This window comes from Hyperoodon ampullatus (genome assembly GCF_949752795.1).
Source record: "Hyperoodon ampullatus genome assembly, chromosome: 8".
In the NCBI taxonomy this organism is placed as follows: Eukaryota; Metazoa; Chordata; class Mammalia; order Artiodactyla; family Ziphiidae; genus Hyperoodon; species Hyperoodon ampullatus.
The window spans coordinates 30,984,406-31,004,839 of record NC_136921.1 but is presented as its reverse complement, the minus strand read 5'-3'; the positions used below and the strand labels follow the sequence as shown (position 1 = coordinate 31,004,839).

The following is a 20,434-nucleotide window of genomic DNA, read 5'->3' as shown; positions in this document are numbered from 1 at the left end:
GTTTCTAAATTATAGTAAATATAGTCTATATGCAACCCTTTTTCACCAAAAGAAGTCTGAGAGGAAGTAAATCTGAATGATTCAAGTAATCATTCTTCTGAATAATTCTTTTTCAATAAGTACATACCATGTGCTACCTTTCAAACAAAGATTTAAAAACTCTAAAATTATTATCATTAATTATAACACCTAAGTAGTTCCTAGGCTGATGAAATTCTAAGTAGAGAAATCAGGAAATGCTTTCTAAGGCTGCAAACCAAACACATCAGTGCCAAGACTTCAAGCAAAAAAAATTTTTTAAAAATAATCCTAGAAAGTCTATTAAGTAAAAAAGAAGAAAACAGACATACTTTTCAAATAATTCCCCAGTTACTACTCCATTTCTTAAAAACTGCTATCACTCATCTTTAGAACCATTCTAAAGTTTACTTAGATTACCCCCAGAACTCAACATTTAAGTTCATCATATCAAAACACAAACAAACAAAAAAGCCCAACTTCCAAGCCTACTAATTAATAATCAAAGATTGCTTCCCACTGTCAGCACTTACCTGCGGTCCTCTGATTTAGGGATGGGGTTGGTGCAGCGCTGGCTATTATACTTGGCCACATATTCACATTGCTTGAAGGGGGCAGTCTTGTCCTCCAGAACGTGTCTGATACAGAAAGCGTAGCCGTTGAGTCGCCGCTGCTTGCACAGTTTGGGGCTATATGAGCACAAGGGCTTATTGTCAACCTCAGAGAAGTGTATATGTTTCCCTTCATACATCACGTGACTCTATTCCTTGTGAACATCAGCTAAAAGACCACCACAAAAAAAGAAACCCAAATGATAAATCAGAGAGTATAATGCAGATTTAAGTTGAGAATTTCACTGAGGGACTTCTGCCCCACAGCCATACCTGATTTTAAATCTTCTGCACCATAGCAATGTTAAGAGAACCCCAAGGATACCACAGTTGGGAATGCTGCAGAATCAAGATGAAGCAGATTGTCTACAAAAATATCAAAAGGCCTAGTTAACAAAGAGAAATAAGCAAAGCTTGCTCATCTGGGAAGTAAAATACTAGGATATCACCCTTCCTAACAGGATGGATTCTTCACTGTAATCCAACATCCCAATATTGAATTCAAATAATAAGACACATTATAAAATATTAAGTTGCCCTACCACTCCAAATTGAACTAAATAATTTTTGCTTTGGTTAAGTTTTGTAAATAACTCAAAGCAGCAGGGCTCTTCCACCAAACTAATGTCATAAGGTGGCAAGTCACTTTTTTCACTACTGATGGTTGCATGCTATGCCTATTTTCAGAACCCAGATCTCTTTAAAATAACAATGGAATGAGCTCATAGACCCAACACTTCCCCCAGAACATCTACATTTTTTGATATGTTGGCAAAATATTTAGCAGTTTATAACAAATGTTTCTATAAACTACAAAAAAAGAGCAAATTCCTGTTTTAAAAAGTCATTTTCCCTAACATTCCCCCCTACCTATCCCATCCAGACTGTAAATTTCTTGAGTCCAAAGACTCTTCACCACATTTCCACCATTCAGTTGAGTGCGCTGCAGAACACTGTGCTATAGTATAGCTATCATGGCTTATGAGTCTTTGGAGGTGTAAGAAGAAAACGGAAGGAAGCAATCACACAATAGTCACTATCTCTCTACACACAAAAGGTCCAGCAGTAACATTTATGTACCATAACACCATATAGTCTGCAATGAAACTGAACAACTAATCTGTCACATCAGGACATAGGGGGCTGCTGTGGTCTAACTCAGGGATCCCCAACCCCCAGGCCTTGGACCCGTGAGGGAACCCACGGCCCAGCAGGTGGGCAGCCTGGGAGCGAGTGAAGCTGCATCTGCCACTCCCCATCACTCCCCATCGCCCACATTACCACCTGAACTATCACCCCCACCACCCCGCTGGTCTGTAGAAAAACTCTCTTCCACGAAACTGGTCCCTGGTGCCAAAAAGGTTGGGGACCACTGGTCTAACCCACCCTCTCCACACTCCAGAAGTCACCCAGACAGCTGATGAACAGCTTAGATACCAGCTACAGAGAAACTCAAGAAACACTCTCTCATTTCCAAAACTAAATATGAAACTCTTTATACCAGTGAATGACAAGATACATAAATCCTTGAAGAGTCAGAAGATATGTCTACTCAAGTCTGATTATCTGCCAAGGTAACTACAGTATTCACCTTGAGCAAATCATTTAACCTCAGTTTTCTCATCTGTAAAATAGGGATAATATTAGTAGCTATGTTATCAGGTTGCTCTAAGGATCCGATGATACAAAGCACGCAACACGCGAAGTACTATGCCTTGTATAAGTTAAACACTGAACAAATAGAAGTTATTACTCTTAAGTGTTCTTATTATTACTACATTTTACCTACTGATGATAAAGGTAGAGAATTTGTATTACCTTTGAGAAGCATTACACTTAGTTTAGCAGAAAAAAAAAAATCTGAAACATTAGCCTGGTTAATAAAAATCACATTTATTACTGAGTAAACCTAATCATACATCAATGTAAAACAAAAATAAGAGCTTTCCCTTTTCACTTTATCAGGAGGCAAGGAAGAAAAGTTGGACTAAAAATTTAAATTTAGCTGCCCCGAAGGTCTGGATGTTCAGGACAGGAAATTATTTCAAAGCAAACCCATCCTGTTTCATTTTTACACCCTCTCTTTGGCCTGCTCATCCACCTGGCAAACATAAATCTTTCATGAATTAGTCCAAGTAAATCTACATGAACTTCAGGAAATAAATAGGCTGGAAATAAGTGACTGAAAAAAGTAACTGCCATAATGAAAAAAGTAGCCTATATATGTATGAGAATATTTTATTAATCATATGAAGGGTTAACATTCACTTTTTTACTGACATATTCTATCTAGGTGGCATCATATCTATCAAGATTGATGATTCCCCCTTTCTTTCCAATGTTTATGCATCTTTTTTTTTCCTATTTGCATTGGCTAGAACTACTGGAACAATGTTAATAATAGCAACCACTGGTACTCCTAACTTTTAATGAGAACTGCTTTGAGTCAATGGCAGCAATAATGTTGACTTCTGTGTTATGTTAAGGAAGTATAAAGAAATGCCTAATTTATTAAAAGTTGTTTCTTTTTTTAAAAAAACTCAGAATTGGGTTTCCCTGGTGGAGCAGTGGTTGAGAGTCCGCCTGCCGATGCAGGGGACACGGGTTCGTGCCCTGGTCCGGGAAGATCCCACATGCCGCAGAGCGGCTGGGCCCGTGAGCCATGGCCGCTGAGCCTGAGCGTCCGGAGCCTGTGCTCCGCAACGGGAGAGGCCACAACAGTGAGAGGCCCGCGTAGCGCAAAAAAATAAAAATAAAATAAAATAAATAAATAAATAATAAAAAACTCAGAATTGATGGTTAATTTTTACTGAATTCTTTCCCAGCTTCTAGGGAAATGATCATTTTTCTCTTTTGTACTTTTAAAAATATGTACTAAAAATATTTAGTATTTAGTATTTCCTGATACTGCACTCTTCTTACACTCCTGGGATGAAAGCAACTTGGTCACGATGCACTATTTTTCTAATGTATGGCTGATTTACATTTGCTAATATTGAGGATTTCTGATTTTTGTATTTTGAGAATGTCTAGAGTTTTTTTGTGTGCTTTGGCAGAATTAGGTGTTAATATTTTAAAAAACAATTTCTAAAATCTATGTTCCTGAACAGTTAAAAACCATTGTAGTTATAATGTTACTTAGAAAGTTGCCTGGGCCTCCTAGTGTTTTGTGCAGATCAGGTTTTCAAGTTTATCTGCATACAATTTAGCAATGTGACCTCTTACGTTTAAATTTCTAAATATCTGTGACTCATTCTCATATTCTGTGTATGTCCATACACATATGTGATATTTGTGCTTTCTCCTTTTGTTCATGATTGGGTTCAACAGGAGTTTATCTGTTTAATATTTTTACCAATATCCTCCCCCCAAAAACAAAAAACAAAACAAAACAAAAACCTCTTAGATTTATCAGCACCTCCATGTATTTCTAATTCATCAATTTCTGCTTTTTTTTTTTTTTTGCAGTATGTGGGCCTCTCACCGTTGTGGCCTCTCCCGTTGCGGAGCACAAGCTCCGGACGTGCAGGCTCAGCAGCCATGGTTCACGGGCCCAGCCACTCCGCAGCATGTGGGATCCTCCCGGACCGGGGCACGAACCCGTGTCACCTGCATCGGCAGGCGGACTCTCAACCACTGCGCCACCAGGGAAGCCCAATTTCTGCTTTTATATTTGTTCATTCTTTCTGCTTTCTTTCCATTTATTTTATTATTTTGTTAACTTCTTGGGCTGAATTCTTTTATTTTCATTCTTTTCTTGCTTAGTAATTTGTTTACATCTATGAATTTTCCTGAGTACTGTTTTAATCATACCGCATAGGTACTAATACACAGAATTCTGATTATCAATACTTTCTTGTTGATTTGGATTTTTTTTTTTTCTCCTTTGACCCAAGAGTTATTTAATTTTTTCAGATGGTAGAGTTTTATGCTTCCCTTTGTTTTAGTGCTAGTTAAGAATAAGGAGCATTGGGAATTCCCTGGTGGTCCAGTGGTTAGGATTCCGGGCTTCCACTGCCAGGGGCCCAGGTCCAATCCCTGGTCAGGGAATTAAGATCCCACACACAAAAAAAAAAAAAAAAAAAAAAAGAATAAGGAGCATACTGGTGTATGAGTGATTCTCTGGGTCCAGCAAAGGAACCAAGTTTCCAGAGCTCTGAAGACAAGGGGTAACACCCCAAAATATGGACTTATTTTCCACTCCACCTTCATTGGCCTAGCAGCTGCCAAGAACAAAGGCTGCATCTCCAGATACCTAGCAAACAAACGCAGTACTGCTTCATGAATTGATTGCTTCTCTGAGGTGCCCACAAGTGTATTTGGGGAGGAGCTTCACGAATAAGTCGAGGAACGGCTGTCTTATGAGACTGGAGAGATTCCACAAAAAAATGGATGTCATGAAGGAGGCAATGGTTCAGGCAGAGAACAGCTGCTGAGATTACAAGGAAGCTGGAGAAACAGAAGAAACACTTGAAGAAGGAAAAGAGAAAGAGCTGGCTGCAACTGCCCTCACATCCTGAGAAAACAGCAGCAGTGTAGAGGAGTGTGAGGAAGGGCAAAGGTGCTGAGACCTTGCCGAGAGCCCAGAGAGCTGACTGCGGCACACACCCATCCCCTGGGCAAGTGTGTTCTGTCCTCAGCTGCCTCCCAGGAGTGTAAGACCCCAGATGAAGAAAAGCAAAAGCCCCAGTAGGCTCCTCAGGAGAATGAAATGGAAGACCCATCTCTTCCTCCAAACCCAAGAAAAAGAAATCAAGGAGAAGCTGGTGAGCAGTGATCTTGAAGAGACAGCTAGCAGTGGAAGTCTTCCCAAGAGGAAGAAATCGTTCCCCAAAGAGGAACCAGTTAGTGACCCTGAAGTCAGAAACGAGAGTGCCCCCAAGAAAAAGAGGAAATTCTCTTCCAAGGAGCAGCCACTCAGCAGTGGACCTTTGGAGTCTGCTGGAAGCAAGAATAGCAGCTCTAAGGAAAAGTTCTAAAAGCTATCCCAGGAAGATCAGAATGGACACTTCCCTGGTGGGGCATAACCCACGGAGATATTTCTCAACCCATCCCCTATATCCTAATAAAAACAAATTCATAAGGAAAAAAGAAAAAGAAGGAGCATAATCTGCATATATCTCTGATTTGGGATTTGACTGAGTTTTTATTTGGGGACTAACAGATATTCCTGGGAAAGAGTATTCGTTGTTTCCAGGGTATGTTGTTAGTTGTATCATATATCATGCTATTAACATTCACTATGTTATTACTTATTTCGTTTGCTTTCTCTATCTACCAAGAGCTGGAAGAGGTGAATCAAAATCTCCTACTATCATCTTATTTGTTTCTCCTTGTATTTATTTTATAAATTTTAAAGCTGTATTATTTGATACAGAGATTCATGACCACTAGACTGTCACTCTTTATCATTAGGAAATGTAACTCAATTGATGCTTTTTGTCTTGAATTCAACCTTGTCTGACACTAATACCTGGACTCCATTTTTTTGGATGTGAACTTGCTAGTTAAGTCTTTGCCCATCATTTTACTCTCAGGTTTTCTGAGGCACTGTTTTATTTTTTATTATTATTTTTATTTTTTTGCGGTACACGGGCCTCTCACTGTTGTGGCCTCTCCCGTTGCGGAGCACAGGCTCCGGACGCGCAGACTCAGCAGCCATGGCTCACGTGCCCAGCCGCTCTGCGGCATGTGGGATCTTCCCAGACTGGGGCACGAACCCGTGTCCTCTGCATCGGCAGGCGAACTCTCAACCACTGTGCCACCAGGGAAGCCCTGAGGCACTGTTTTAGATCACAGGTCAGCAAACACTGGCTTATAAGACAAATTTGGCCCATTGCCTGTTTTTGTAAATAAAGTTTTATTGGAAGGCTGTCCTGTTTATTCATTTACATGTTGTATATGACTGCTTCCATGCTGTAACAGTAGAACAAATAGTTGTACCACAAAGCCTAAAATATTTACTAAATTATTATTTGTTGGTCCCTTTTTTAGATGCATCTTAACAGGTTTGACTTTTTTGCTCCAATCTGAGTCATTTTCTTTTAATAAATGAGTTCATCCAATTAATAATTTTGCATTTACTTACATGACAAATGTTTCATCTTAATTTTATTACCTTATTTTTTGTATTGTTTTTAGCTTTCAATTCTATCTTTTTATTACATATGTCATTATATAGTCTATTTTCTTGGAAGATTTATAGTCTGTCTCCTTTAAATAACATTTCTTTACTCCAAACTAAGAAAATTAGTATATTTAGCATTATTGTGATTAATCTCATGTTATGAATGTGAAAAATTTCCATTTTTGTTAACTACCTACCCATTCCAACTCAGTATTTCTTCCTTAGATTATTATTTCTACATTGCTATAGCTTATGACGTTTTAATGTTTGTCCTGCATTTAAAATTATTCGATGCTAATCACTAATCTTTTAACTTTGTTTTCAATTCATCTCTTGATTCAATAGTTTATAAAATAGTTACCTCCCTTTTCCACATTCCCCACCAAGGACTGACTTATGGAAAATAAGCCATGGTTTTTGCTTAAAAATATATGTCAACTGAAATTATACTTAAACTATAGCTTGCCTGGACATAAGTCTTGGATCATATATTTTTTTTTTTGTCTATTGACTTTATATAATTTTTTTCCATGTCTCCTAGAATGTAAAAGCCTGAGGCCAGCCTCTTTTATAGGAGGTTTGATTCCCCACACACACACTTTAACCTAACAATAAAAGTCTTTATGGGAATTCCCTGGTGATCCAGTGGTTAGGACTCAGCACTCTGACTGCCGGGGCCAGGGTTCAATCCCTGGTCGGGGAATTAAGATCCCGTAAGCCACGTGGTGTGGCCAAAAATTTTAAAAATTAAAAAAAAAAAGTCTCATATTTAAATACTAGAAGCCATTCTAGAATTTCGTCTTTTATTGTGGGAAACTCTTCCTTAGTATCTTGAAATTTTTTTCCTACTTCATTTATTCTATTGTATTCTTCAGGGGTACCAATTATTGGTATGCTAGATTTACTGTCTTCCATATCTGTCTCTGTCTCTAGTCTTTATTTTTACTTTTTCCATTTTGGATTGCTCAAATTTCTCAAGCTCACCTCCATTATCATCAGCTATAGTGTATATGTGCTGCTTTGAAAGTGACCTTCATTTCTACAATGACTATATTTTCCTCTTTTATTTCATACCCTGGTTCCATGAGCTCACTCTTATATCTTATTTATTTCTTGAGCTTTTGTATCTTTAAACTCCTGTTTCAGAGGAGCCATGTCTCGCCCCCAACTCTGCACACCACCTCCCAGCATAAGGAACTATTTATTCATAATTTTCACTTTCTCTGTTCTTTCTGAAAATGATCATCTCCAACACTCCTCCCTTAAGGCTTGACTCAATGTTGGATTAGTCTCCCCAACTCGCAGGGGCCCACACAGCATAGATTAGGGGATGATAAGTTAGGCTTTATTTCTGTTCAGTTGACCAGATCAGCAGCTATATGGCTGCATGCTGCCAGTTTCTCCTCTACTCTCAACTTCTTGCAAAAATAGTACAACTCTATGGTTTGTTATTCAACCCCACCTCTCCTGCCACTCAGGGAGCACAATGTATATACCAACTTTGACATTCCTAGTAAGAGGATCACTAGTTTTGTCCTCATGGTGTATCACCTACTTAGGAGGAAGCTGCTCCCCCAACTTTGCTTGAGTTCTACAGAGGAAATCATCGTCTCCTTGCATCCTCTCTTGCCCTGGTTCCATTCCCACTGCACTTAAATAGCACTAATTCATATATTCTGATTACAAGGTTTTTTTTAATTATCAAAGATTGAGTTTTTCTTCTGTTTCTCATTCTCCTTATTCTTTTTAGTTGGTTTAGAGAACAGAGATGTCAGTATTCTGACATCATTAACCAGAAGTATCTTTTAAAATTCTGTATAGTAAAATGTATCAAAATAAAATCAAAATCATAAAACAAATTATCTAATTTTTACAACAAACATATTCCTTATGTTATTTTCTATTTATTTTAAAGAATCAACATGTTATTAAAGAAGTTACTAAACTTGATTCATTTTCACTATGTCAAATCCATGTGATTCTAGCTTTAAAGACAAGTATTTATTTATTAAACACTGATGGCAAGTCCATCATTTTCGGAGAAGCTATAGAAGATATTAATAGTAAAAGACATAATTTTTTCCCTGAAAAGATTATAATCTATGCAATGAGATGCACTCAAAAGAAAGGAAGTGAATAACTGGAGGACTTCACCCAGAGCTCTGAGCACCCAGGCGCCTCTCGTCTCACTAAGCCCAAGGACAGGCCCTCTGTCCAGAGCAATGGATGTCTTCCTCTTTGTGCCCCCTCCTCCAGCCAGGCCTAGCCTCTGAACACAGCTCAGTTGTCACCACATGCAGATTCCCAAAGGCTGAGTTAGTTACATGCTCCTCCGAGGTACTCTGTGCATTTCCCTGTTTTAACCCTTATCACATTCTACTTTAATTGCCTGTTCTTCCGTTGTCTTCCCTCTTAGGAAATAAGCTCCTAGAGGGAAAAACAGTTTTCTGTTCATCATTATATCCCAGAGCTTAGCATAGTGCCCAGAAGTTAATAGCTGCTCAATAAGTACATGCTGCCTACATAAATAGCTTCTGTGTAGTACCTCAATTCTAGGTTGTCTACCCAAAAGAGGTTACTAGATTCACCCACCAATCATTAAGTAATTTTTTAAAATCACTAAATTGGTACTTCAGACAGTCTACACAATAATTTCTAATAGCCATAGCCATATACCAAGAGAAAGTATAATTTAGAAGCTTTAAATTTTTTGAATATTGCAGTACATCTGAGGTAACTCCAACGTTTCATCAAATAGATTCACATAATTTGCTACCCAATGTCTATCTGGCAAATAATGTTTTTTAAAACAATGCAAGAATGAATTAAAATCTACCTATTCAACTTCCTCCTAACTCTATGAATTCATTAATCTATCCAACTGCCCTCTTTCAGCATTTGCCACAAGGTGCCAAAGCTCTTGCTAATGACCTCTATGCCATTACAAATAGGTGTTTAATTGCGGTATCTTATAAACAACTTCTCTTCAACCTTAGTTTTTTTTACATCTACCTGTGATTATTTTTTCCTATTAATATTTCTTTGATTTTTAACGTTTTAAAGTCCTACTAAAAGCCAATTTTCCATCTCCTTTTTGAACAATAACCTACCTGTTCTCCATTTTCAAATCCCTCTTTTAAAAGCCCAATTCAGGGACTTTCCTGGTGGCGCAGTAGTTAAGAATCCACCTGCCAATGTAGGGGACACAGGTTTGATCCCTGGTCCAGGAAGATCCCACATGCCGCGGAGCAACTAAGCCCGTGCGCCACAACTACTGAGCCTGCGCTCTAGAGCCCGAGAGCCACAACCACTGAAGCCCACACGCCCTAGAGCAACTACTGAGCCCGAGTGCCTAGAGCCCCTGCTTGGCAACAAGGGAAGCCACTGCAGTGAGAAGCCTGTGCACCACAACAAAGAGTATCGCTGCTCGCCGCAACTAGAGAAAGCTTGCACATAGCAACAAAGACCCAATGCAGCCAAAAATATATTAAATTAATTAAAAAAAAAATTTAAAGCCCAATTTAATCTTTATACTTATATTTTCAATTCCCTAATGTATTCAAACTCACTTTATATACCATAAAAGGAAAGAATGTTGGGGGACGATGGCCCTCTGCTTTGAAATCTAACTTCCTTCTTAATGAATATTATTTAATATCAAAACCACTTTGTCTATAGGGACTTCCCTGGCAGTCCAGTGGTTAAGACTCTGCACTCCCAATGCAGGGGGCATTGGTTCGACCCCTGGTCGGAGAACTAAGATCCTGCATGCCGCACAGCATGGCCAAAAAAAAATCACTTTGTCTATAAACTGGAAACAACTATTCATCTGGTCTTCTCTACATTAACAGGTTTTTCCTTTTAAATTAATGAAGAAATCATCACAAAAGCGCTAAGGTAGATCTCAGGGGAAGAAAAAAAAAACTATATATTTTTCAGTTTTTACGTCTAGCCTCCCACCACTGAAGTTCTTTACCCCTACTCCACCAAAGGTGAAGTTCACATGGCCTTCACTCATTGACATTTATGGTAAGATAAAATAAGAGATGAAACATATAATGTATAAAGTCCACATGATCTTAATCAAATGTCTTACAGACCCTAATATTTAAATACAATCCCACTGACTAATCCATTTAGAACTATACCTAAGCTCTACCTTTTTTTTTTTTTTTTTTGCGGTACACAGGCCTCTCACCATTGTGGTCCCCGCCGCTGCGGAGCACAGGCTCCAGACGCGCAGGCCCAGCGGCCATGGCTCACGGGCCCAGCCGCTCCGTGGCACGTGGGATCCTCCCGGACCGGGGCACGAACCTGCGTCCCCTGCATTGGCAGGCGGACCCTCAACCACTGCGCCACCAGGGAAGCCCCTAAGCTCTACCTTTTAATACACGATGAATATCACTAAAAAACAAAATCCTAACCAGACTAAATTTATCACAGCTATAGTACATACTATATTCAGCTGTGGAAATAACTTGTTTAGAATTAGAATACAAACAGATCTATGCTCCCTTAAAGAAGAGAATTAAGATAATTAAGCACTTAAGAGCAGCAGTAGAATATACACCCTTATTAATTATTACCAAAAAAACAAAAATTATTACTGAGAATAGACTCACAGAAAGAATATTTTCACAGCAAACATATACATATACTGAAATTCAAGAGAAGGAAATATGGGTAGGTGTAAAAACAAACAAACAAAAATCCTTCTTGATACTACATGCTGAGTTTAATGAAAAATAAATTCCTTTCCACAGTTTCTTTCGTCTTGCAAATACGGAGGAATAAGACGTTGGCAGGGAGAAAAGTAAGAAAGATAAGCTTTTTTTTTTTCTTTCTTAAGTCCCTGTTTATATTTCTTTTTTTTTTAACATCTTTATTGGAGTATAATTGCTTTACAATGGTGTGTTAGTTTCTGCTTTATAACAAAGTGAATCAGTTATACATATACATATGTTCCCATATCTCTTCCCTCTTACAGAAACAAAAGACCTGTATGCAGAAAATTATAAGACACTAATGAAAGAAATTAAAGATGATACAAATAGATGGAGAGATATACCATGTTCTTGGATTGGAAGAATCAACATTGTGAAAATGACTCTACTACCCAAAGCAATCTACAGATTCAATGCAATCCCTATCAAACTACCACTGGCATTTTTTACAGAACTAGAACAAAAAATTTCACAATTTGTATGGAAGCAAAAGACCCCGAATAGCCAAAGCAATCTTGAGAACGAAAAATGGAGTTGGAGGAATCAGGCTCCCTGACTTCAGACTATACTACAAAGCTACAGTAATCAAGACAGTATGGTACTGGCACAAAAAGAGAAATATAGATCAATGCAACAGGATAGAAAGCCCAGATATAAACCCACACACATATGGTCACCTTATCTTTGATAAAAGAGGCAAAAATATACAGTGGAGAAAAGACAGCCTCTTCAATAAGTGGTGCTGGGAAAACTGGACAGGGACATGTAAAAGTATGAAATTAGAACACTCCCTAACACCATACACAAAAATAAACTCAAAATGGATTAAAGACCTAAATGTAAGGCCAGACACTATAAAACTCTTAGAGGAAAACATAGGCAGAACACACTATGACATAAATCACAGCAAGATCCTTTTTGACCCACCTCCTAGAGAAATGGAAATAAAACCAAAAATAAACAAATGGGACCTAATGAAACTTCAAAGCTTTTGCACAGCAAAGGACACCATAAACAAGACCAAAAGACAACCCTCAGAATGGGAGAAAATATTTGCAAATGAAGCAACTGACAAAGGATTAATCTCCAAAATTTACAAGCAGCTCATGCAGCTCAATAACAACAACAAAAAAAACCCAATCCAAAAATGGGCAGAAGACCTAAATAGACATTTCTCCAAAGATAAGCTTTTAACAAAAGCAACCTACAGCCCTTTCGGTCTTCCAACAGCAACCATAAACCAATTTGCAAAAATTTGAACATTATTCTCTTTGGGACTGCCACTGTATCACCTCCTTGTGGAATCTCTGCATGTCATTACTGTTCTTTTGAGTCTCGAGTTTCAGAAGCACGTTCATTTCACTGCCACAGCATTTTCCCCTAATTGCCATCTGTAATTTTATATTCTACCCCCTTTTAAGAGCCTGGACCTACAACATACCTTACAATTTTTTCTAATCCAACATGCACCTAAATTCTCAGAATGTTAGTTTTCTAATATATTTAATACAAACGAAAAGAATTTTTACTTATCCCAGATCATATAAAGTCTTACAAAGCGTGTCCCCCTACTTTAAGCTTTTTTTGAAATGAATTTTAATTCAACTTCATGGAGTATAAAAATGCGATACTAAACAGATTATTATTATTGATTTTTTTGAAAACCAACAATATCCCACATATCAATGTGAAAAGTAGTAAAATTAGACTCAGAAATGATAAAAATCTATCAACTGATGTGATTCAAAGAGAAAGATCAGTGAGAAAAACTGCCTATCACCCAAAATATAAACAATATTCAACATGAAGTTCAAACTAGAATATTTAAAAATAAATTGCTTATTTAATGTCTATTATGTGCCAAACACTGTGCTCAAACAGCATTGTACAAATAAGTTTGCACTGTGAATTTTAATTAAAATGGCCTTTATGCTAGTCGAGTTCTTTACCTAATTTATTAGAAAGGTAAGGATAGCTCATGCAGCAGTTGAGGGCACTTACTGGCTTTAGTGGGTATCAGAGATGGTGCTTCAATCTGGCTCTACTAATTACTGGGTGTTTGACCTTGGGCAAGTTATTTAGGTTTCAGTTTTCTCAGCTGCAAAGAAAGGATTACAATAGTATGTACCTCACTGAGTCACTTAGGAGAATTAAATTAGGTATTTCATGTGCATGGTAACTAGCACATACTAATCACTTAATGTTAAGTACTATTAGAAGCAGTAAGTAGTAGTTTATTGGTATTATTTTAATCAAAGATCTGCAGGGCTGAAATGCAGTCTCCAGCTGCTGCTGGTTTTCTGAATGGTACAACATAATTCTCGGTTAAGTCAAGCCCTCCCACCTTCTTGAGCCTAGGCTAACAGAATCCACTGAGAACTGTTTTCTATAATCCATATTAAAAATATCTTCTATTCTACAGAACATCTATATTCCTGGTGTTCTGGTGTTCTTAGGATGACAATACTAGCAGAATGAGCAGTGTTTGATTGGGTTACAGCATTTATTAGCTCCAGTTAACAATCCTTTACAACAAATGCTTTCTGAGTTTCTATCCATGCCACAGTCACTCTCAATTGTTACAGAAACCCTATATTGCAGGACAAGAAGAAAGAAAAATTAAGTTGTCGTTATAGTCCTCAAAGTTCTTTTGTTCTAAGAATCTGAAACCAATGGCCTCTTTGTTGCTAAATTCCAGGTCCACCTTTCCATCCTTATCTCACTTGACCTCTCTGTGGCACCTGGCACTTTCTCTTTCTTGAAAACTCTCTTTCTGGCCGCTCAGTCATAGCTTCTCTTGACCCCAGACTTAAATGTCAATGTTCCCCAAGATGCTCTTAATCTTGTTTTATAGGGATCCAAGATGAAATGCCTACATGGGCCACAGGGGTGGGCCATGGCCAGACTTTGGCAAACTTTGCTTATCTAAAGGCAGCAGACTCAAACCAGTTCCAACAAGTTGTCGCGATTAAAACACACAGGCGCGCGTGGACCCAAAGTTTCCAGATCTTCCAACTTTTCAAAGACAAAAATCCAAATTTTCCCACAAAATCGTTTCCATGTCAGCAGCTCATTTAAACTGTTGAAATACAAGATGCGTGACCTTGAGCAAGTTATTTTACAAATCTGTTTCCTCATCTATCACGTGTCAGTGATAAACTCACATACAAAGAGTGAATGTCAGACAAAACATTTTTACAGGCTTTCATTTTAATGTCTGTTCTACATCTACCCCAAGATTAGATTATCCCAGGTTTCAAGCAAAAGTATAAAACTGTGAATATGCACAAATGCATTTTACTGGAGAAGGGGCCAGAAAGTTCATCAGATTCCCCAAAAAGACTAAGAACCACTGACTAAACCAAATTTTTCTAATTCTACAACTTCAGCTGTTATCTATACGAGGATGGTTCCCAAATCTACATCCGGTCAACCTATGAAGGCCACTTTTACCTCCATAACAGCCTCTCCACTGACTTCTCTCCATCTCCACTGCCACCTCGTTAGTCCAAGCCTTCAATCTCTTCTCAGCAGCTGTCTCACTTGCCCTCCTTTGTTCCACTTTTTGTACGATTCAAATCTTCTAAAATGCAAATAATTTATTTGGCCAAAGGCCTGCATAAATGTAAAATGAATCCAAATCTCTTGGCCTAAGTACAAACTCCTTAGGACCTGGTCAGGCTGACCACTCCCTCTCCCATTATAGATTCCTACTCCCCCAATTCCTACAATTTGCAATACAGAATACTCCTTTGTCCTTAGGCATTTATTAGTACTTGCAGGTCCCACCTCCTGGAATGCCTTTCTAACTCCTCCCATTCGCTCAGGGCAGAAATCCCCCCCTGGAAAATGCTAACTGCTTGCCCCTAGGCCAGAATAAGTAGGCTTCCTTCCTCCAGGCAAAACTATCCCTCACCATTCAAAGGTCAGCTTTATTTTTCTTCTCCACTAGACTATAAACTCCTCAAGGGCAGACAATGTGTCTTTTTATTACGAGGCCCAGGGCTACCACTAAAGAAGCTAATCTGTTAAATGAATGAAACAGCACTGGCTTCAGCAAATCCTACCATCACCTCAGATAAACATCCTACCCTCCCAAGGTGAGCCTACCAAAGCCACAGACTACTCAGCCCTTCAAAGCCATGCAACACACACAGCTGCAGGCAGATAACTTCAAGAGTTTAAAAGGAGCTAGAAGTAAACCCACCTTCTTTGCCCACTGGTGTACTTACCACCCCTTTACATTTACCAACTCAGAGTTCAACGACAGAGATGAGGCTAACATCAAGCTACTGAAACTTTCTATGAATATACTGCTGATTTTTTACTGGCACAAAAATATTTATTTGCCCCATGAAAGTAATTATTATATTGTATCTGTACTCAAATACTTATTAGTATTAATATATGCTGAGTCAAGCACTCATTCACATTGAAAACGTCACATCGAGAATATTAAAAAATCTTTAAAGGAAAATATTATATAAAGGTCACGCACCAGGCACCACTCTAAAGGCTTTATGTGCAATTCCTCATTTAATCATCACAGCAACCCTATGAAAAAGGTGTTATTATCACCCCCTTTCACAGATGAATAAACTGAGACTTAATGAGAGTAAGTAATTTATCCAAGTTACATAGGTAGGATTCAAAGCCAATTTGTCTCCACAGCTCAAGCTTTTAAGCCATACAAAACTATACAACATTGTTAAATGGAAGATCCTGAAATTATGTGGTATGCACATACAATCACAAAATACGGAAAAACACACACACACACACAACAAAATGTAAACAATGGTTATCTCCTGAATGGGATGAATATGAGCAAATATTACCTTTAGTCAGAAAAAAAGCAAACAAACAAGAGAAATAGTATATATACTTTTCTGCTAACAGAAAAGTAGAGTGGGCTAGGGAAATTAAGAGTCAAGCCCATGGGCTATCTCATCTAATCTTTACAACAACAAAAAAGTTATTTTCATTCTATAGATAAAGACTGAGGAACCTGCCCAGCGGAAGAACTGGGATCAGAACACAAGGCCCAGCCCAAATACGGCTGACTGCAGGATACTATGCTACAAATAAAATGCAACCAAAAAGCTGTCTTAAAACCAAGTCACATTCTGGGAAAGAATCAGAACCAAGTAGCCTGGCATCTTAAGTGCAAGGAGGGGAAAGAAGGGAGACCTAAGGTTTTCATTTTAAGCTGATCAAAAGTAACTCTGCAAGTGTCCCCAAAAAGCCAGGACCAGCCATTACAGTCGGGGTTCTGGAACAAACTCATACCTAAAGGAAGTGGGGAGGAGACTCCACTGCTGTTTGTTTTGCAAAGCACAGAGTCGCATTAGCATAAGTTAAATGGACTTGGATGGGACACCATTGTATATGCAGTGGAGTATCTCCTTTGGGGACAATTTGCTGCCTCCACCCCAGTCTCACCAATTCATCCATTGTTTACAAGTTACCAGGTGTGTGTGGGGAGACACGGAGTGCTACCTGTCTCAGAATATTGCTGTTAACTGTATTCACATACAAATACCTCTCATTATCAATAACTACTGTTCCAAAGCTGGATAGTGAGAGCTACTAATCCTGGGGAAACATTTCAGGTAAGAATGAATGGATCAGCATTTTTTTTTTGAAATGACATGTTTAATTTTGGGTGCTCTGACTTGGAATTTTTTAAATCCATCTAAACTATAATTTCATTTCTCTAAAAATAGTACTAACATTACTCACTGAGAAAAATGGTTGGGGTAGGGTATACAAATTTCCTTACACAATCTTTTGGAGGAAAGAAAACGATTACTTCAGACTTATAAATGAAAATTAAACATTTGTTTTTGAAACTAAATATTTAATAGTGAAAAAGTATATTACCTTAGCAACTTAAAATTCATTCAATATTTGCCTTGAAAGTCTTTTCTTAGTTTCACATACAATGTATTTGAAACCCACCATTCCTTCAAAAATAAAGTAGCCCACGGGGTGATTAGATTAGGAAAAATGTGTAGGCCGGGGGAGTTCAAAACTTTTGGGATTTGTTCATATACAGATTTTGAAAGTCTGGGAATATGACGCCAACAATGTACCTTAAAATATCAAATTATGAGGCAAAGAGATTTTTTTTACACCTTAAGATGTCCTAAGAGACTCACAGACTGATTTCTTCCATCCAATATGCTCCAAAAATAAGGACAAGCTATAACAGAAGTAATAATTTTGGGTACACAGTATATGAAAACATCGAAATCAATAAGCAATTTCAGTTAATCAATAAAGTTAAGCAACCATTAAATGTAATTTGCATTTTTGAAGGAAATCCATACAATCTCAAATTATCAAGCCTTTCTTAAGTAAAATACTAAATGGCTGGATGGCTGTCATTGTGGAGAAACAGAAGGAGTTTTATTTTAGGCAGACAAAAGGAAAAGAAGACACACTTACTAAGAATCACAGAAGGAATCTCACTTCCACGCCTAACAGAAGTCAGCACTGACCAAGTCCTGGGTTATCCCTTGCCCTCTGCAAGTACCACCTTGTCCCTGCGGTAACAGTGCTCTGGGTGGGGGGGGCGAGGGATGAGCGGTCAGAATGTGGAACACCTCTGCCAGCCAACTCCAGCCTGCTACCAGGCAGGACACACATACCTACACACAACCTCCTGTCCTAGGTCTGCTAAAAAAAAAAAAAAGCTGGGAAGAAAAGAGAGAATGAAAGAGGAAAAATCACCTCTCCAAACATGCCCACGCTGGGGGCTGGGAGTCGGGGGCAGGGCACATTAACATTTCGATTTCCACACTAAAGAACACCAGGAGGTTAAGTGTAGCCACAGGAAACATCCCATCCCAGGAAATCTAGATTTGGAAATTTAAGTTTTCGATTTTTTTTTTTTAACTTTCAAAACTCACGGCACCAAAATATAGCTAAAATTGGATCCGTTTAAACATAGAGAGAAAAAAAAAAAAAAAAAAACCCATACCCAAACCACACCGTGTCAGCTATGTTCAGTTCCCCGAGGACCCTTCCACAGACCCTTCTGAGTTGTGGCAATAACAGTTTCCTTAAAATGCCCATTTTTCTATTTCTAGGGTCGAACCTAAGAGTATCACAGAAATCCAAATAGCTGTTATCAGAATAAATAAACGACTGATCCTTAAACTGCAGACTTTGTTTCAGGAGCTGCCCTGCCCACCTCCACTCCCTCGTCATTCTTAATGCTTCCCAGCAGGGTCCGTCCTGAGAACCTGGGTCTCCCTCCTGGGTCCCGTCCCCGCGCTTGTTTTCCCGGACATTGACCAAATGGGACAGGAAACTCCTCCATCTGGGGGCTGCTCGAGACATCCAGCCCCCTCTCACTGACAGGCTCCTCACCGCTCCCTACCTCTTTCCCTCAGCAAGGCTGTCCAGAAAAGGGGGCTCGAGACCCAAAGGAGCCCGGGATGGGAGGAGGGTGGGTGCTCAATCTGAACATAACAGCCCCGGTTTCCGGGGTGAGGGCTAAAAAAGCGATTAGGAAAGCCTGCCCCGTAGAAATACCACCTGAATTTACCTCCTCCCTTCCCACTGCAACAAGCCCAGTCACTAACTAATAAGCTAAGACAAATCCCTAGAAAACTTTTGCAAACGGGCCGAGAGGGCCCTCTCCCCAGCCGGGGGGCTCCCGGGGAAGGGGCTGGAGTCTGCAGCCCTGGAAGGGCTCGCCGGGGAGCGGGCGAGGGGTGCAGGGGCGGAGTACCTTCCACGGACAGGAACTGGCAAAGAGTTTCAAAATAGCCGAGTGCTCTCCCCCACGCCCTCGGGGGTCGCGAGCGCTAGGACCGGGGCTCCCCGAAAGGAGACCAGCCCCCAATTCGGGCCTAAAAGGAAACTTTCCGGGCCGCGGCTGCACCTGACTCTTCACCACCCCTTCACCCCACCCCACGCCCGCCAGGCCGCCCGCCCCGCCCCGGCCTGGCCGCCCGGAGCGCAGAGGAGGGGGAGAAATAAATTCAACTATTACCGGAATCGGGGGTGGGGGGCGTCGGCGAGACAGCGGGGGAGGGGGGGCGGCTGGGCGCCCATTCCCCGCTCCTAGGCCCTGACGCCCCGGTCCCGGCCGCTCAGGCCTGCCGCCCCGCGGGGGAGGCTTCCTGGGCCCCGCGCAAGATTCGGCCCAGCAGCGCCGCCGTCCCGCCCGGAGGCCCCGGGGGACCCGAAGGGGCGCGGGGAGGCCCGGGGTGCGGGGGCAGGGCGCGGCCGCTGCGGTGCCCGCCGGCCCGAGGCCTAACCGGCGCCCCCCCACACCCCGGCCAGCGCAGGCCGCGCAGCTCGCCCCGCTCCGGCCCCGGCTGCACCCCCGCCCGGCGACCCGCCGTCGTCAACCGTGGGCGCCCCCCACGCCCCCGAGTCCCCAGCCCCCGCCACCCCGGCGCCGGCCCCTCTCACCCTTTCATTCTCTGCCCGGGGCCTGGCGCGGGGCGGCGAATCCCCGGCCTCACGTAAGCGCGCTCGCCGCCCGCCCTGCCTGCGCGGCCCAGCCCGCCGCCCTACGGGAGCCCGGGGATGTGGGCCGGGCCTGGGGCCGCCTCTGCTTACCTTTCAGCTGCTTTTTTTTTTTTCTCCTTCCCCCCTTTTCCCTCCGCTGGTCTGACAGATCAGAGTGAGAGGCGCTGGCAATGGACTAGGAAGCTCGGCCGCCGCTGCTACTGCTCCCCCCTGGGCTCCGGCGAGAGCCTTTCCCTGTCAAGCAAGAGGGGTGAGGATCATATTTTTATTTTGGAAACTAAAAAGTGCTCCCAGGGTCGGTGATTATTAAGGGGAAATCCCTGAATATACTCTCCAGCCAAGAAGGCAGGGCTGCCGGAGCTGCACAAGAAGAGGCAGCAGCCTCCTACAGCACCACTACAGGCACTGCGAGGACATAACACCAGAGAGCAGCTCCTCTGCCCTCCGAAACGACAACTTTCCTA

At 40.8% G+C, this 20,434-nt stretch overlaps 1 protein-coding gene across 2 annotated transcripts in view; it reads right to left on the bottom strand.

The window, feature by feature from the left end:
• The window catches only part of INO80D (INO80 complex subunit D), a gene marked incomplete at its 3' end in the record, with an annotated part of 60,821 nt that extends 40,828 nt beyond the window's left edge, over nucleotides 1-19,993 (bottom strand). Inside the window, exons 1-2 of one of the 2 annotated variants that reach the window (XM_079710578.1) lie at nucleotides 19,911-19,993; nucleotides 552-707 (exon numbers count right to left, since the gene is read on the bottom strand). In XM_079710578.1, the coding sequence (XP_079566704.1) occupies nucleotides 552-707; nucleotides 19,911-19,918 (164 nt within the window). In that variant the 5' untranslated portion in view covers nucleotides 19,919-19,993. Of the gene's footprint in view, nucleotides 1-551; nucleotides 785-19,910 lie in introns of those variants that run through there. The other variant, XM_079710579.1, reaches the window with a different exon arrangement.
• Between the last annotated feature and the right edge of the window lie 441 nt (nucleotides 19,994-20,434).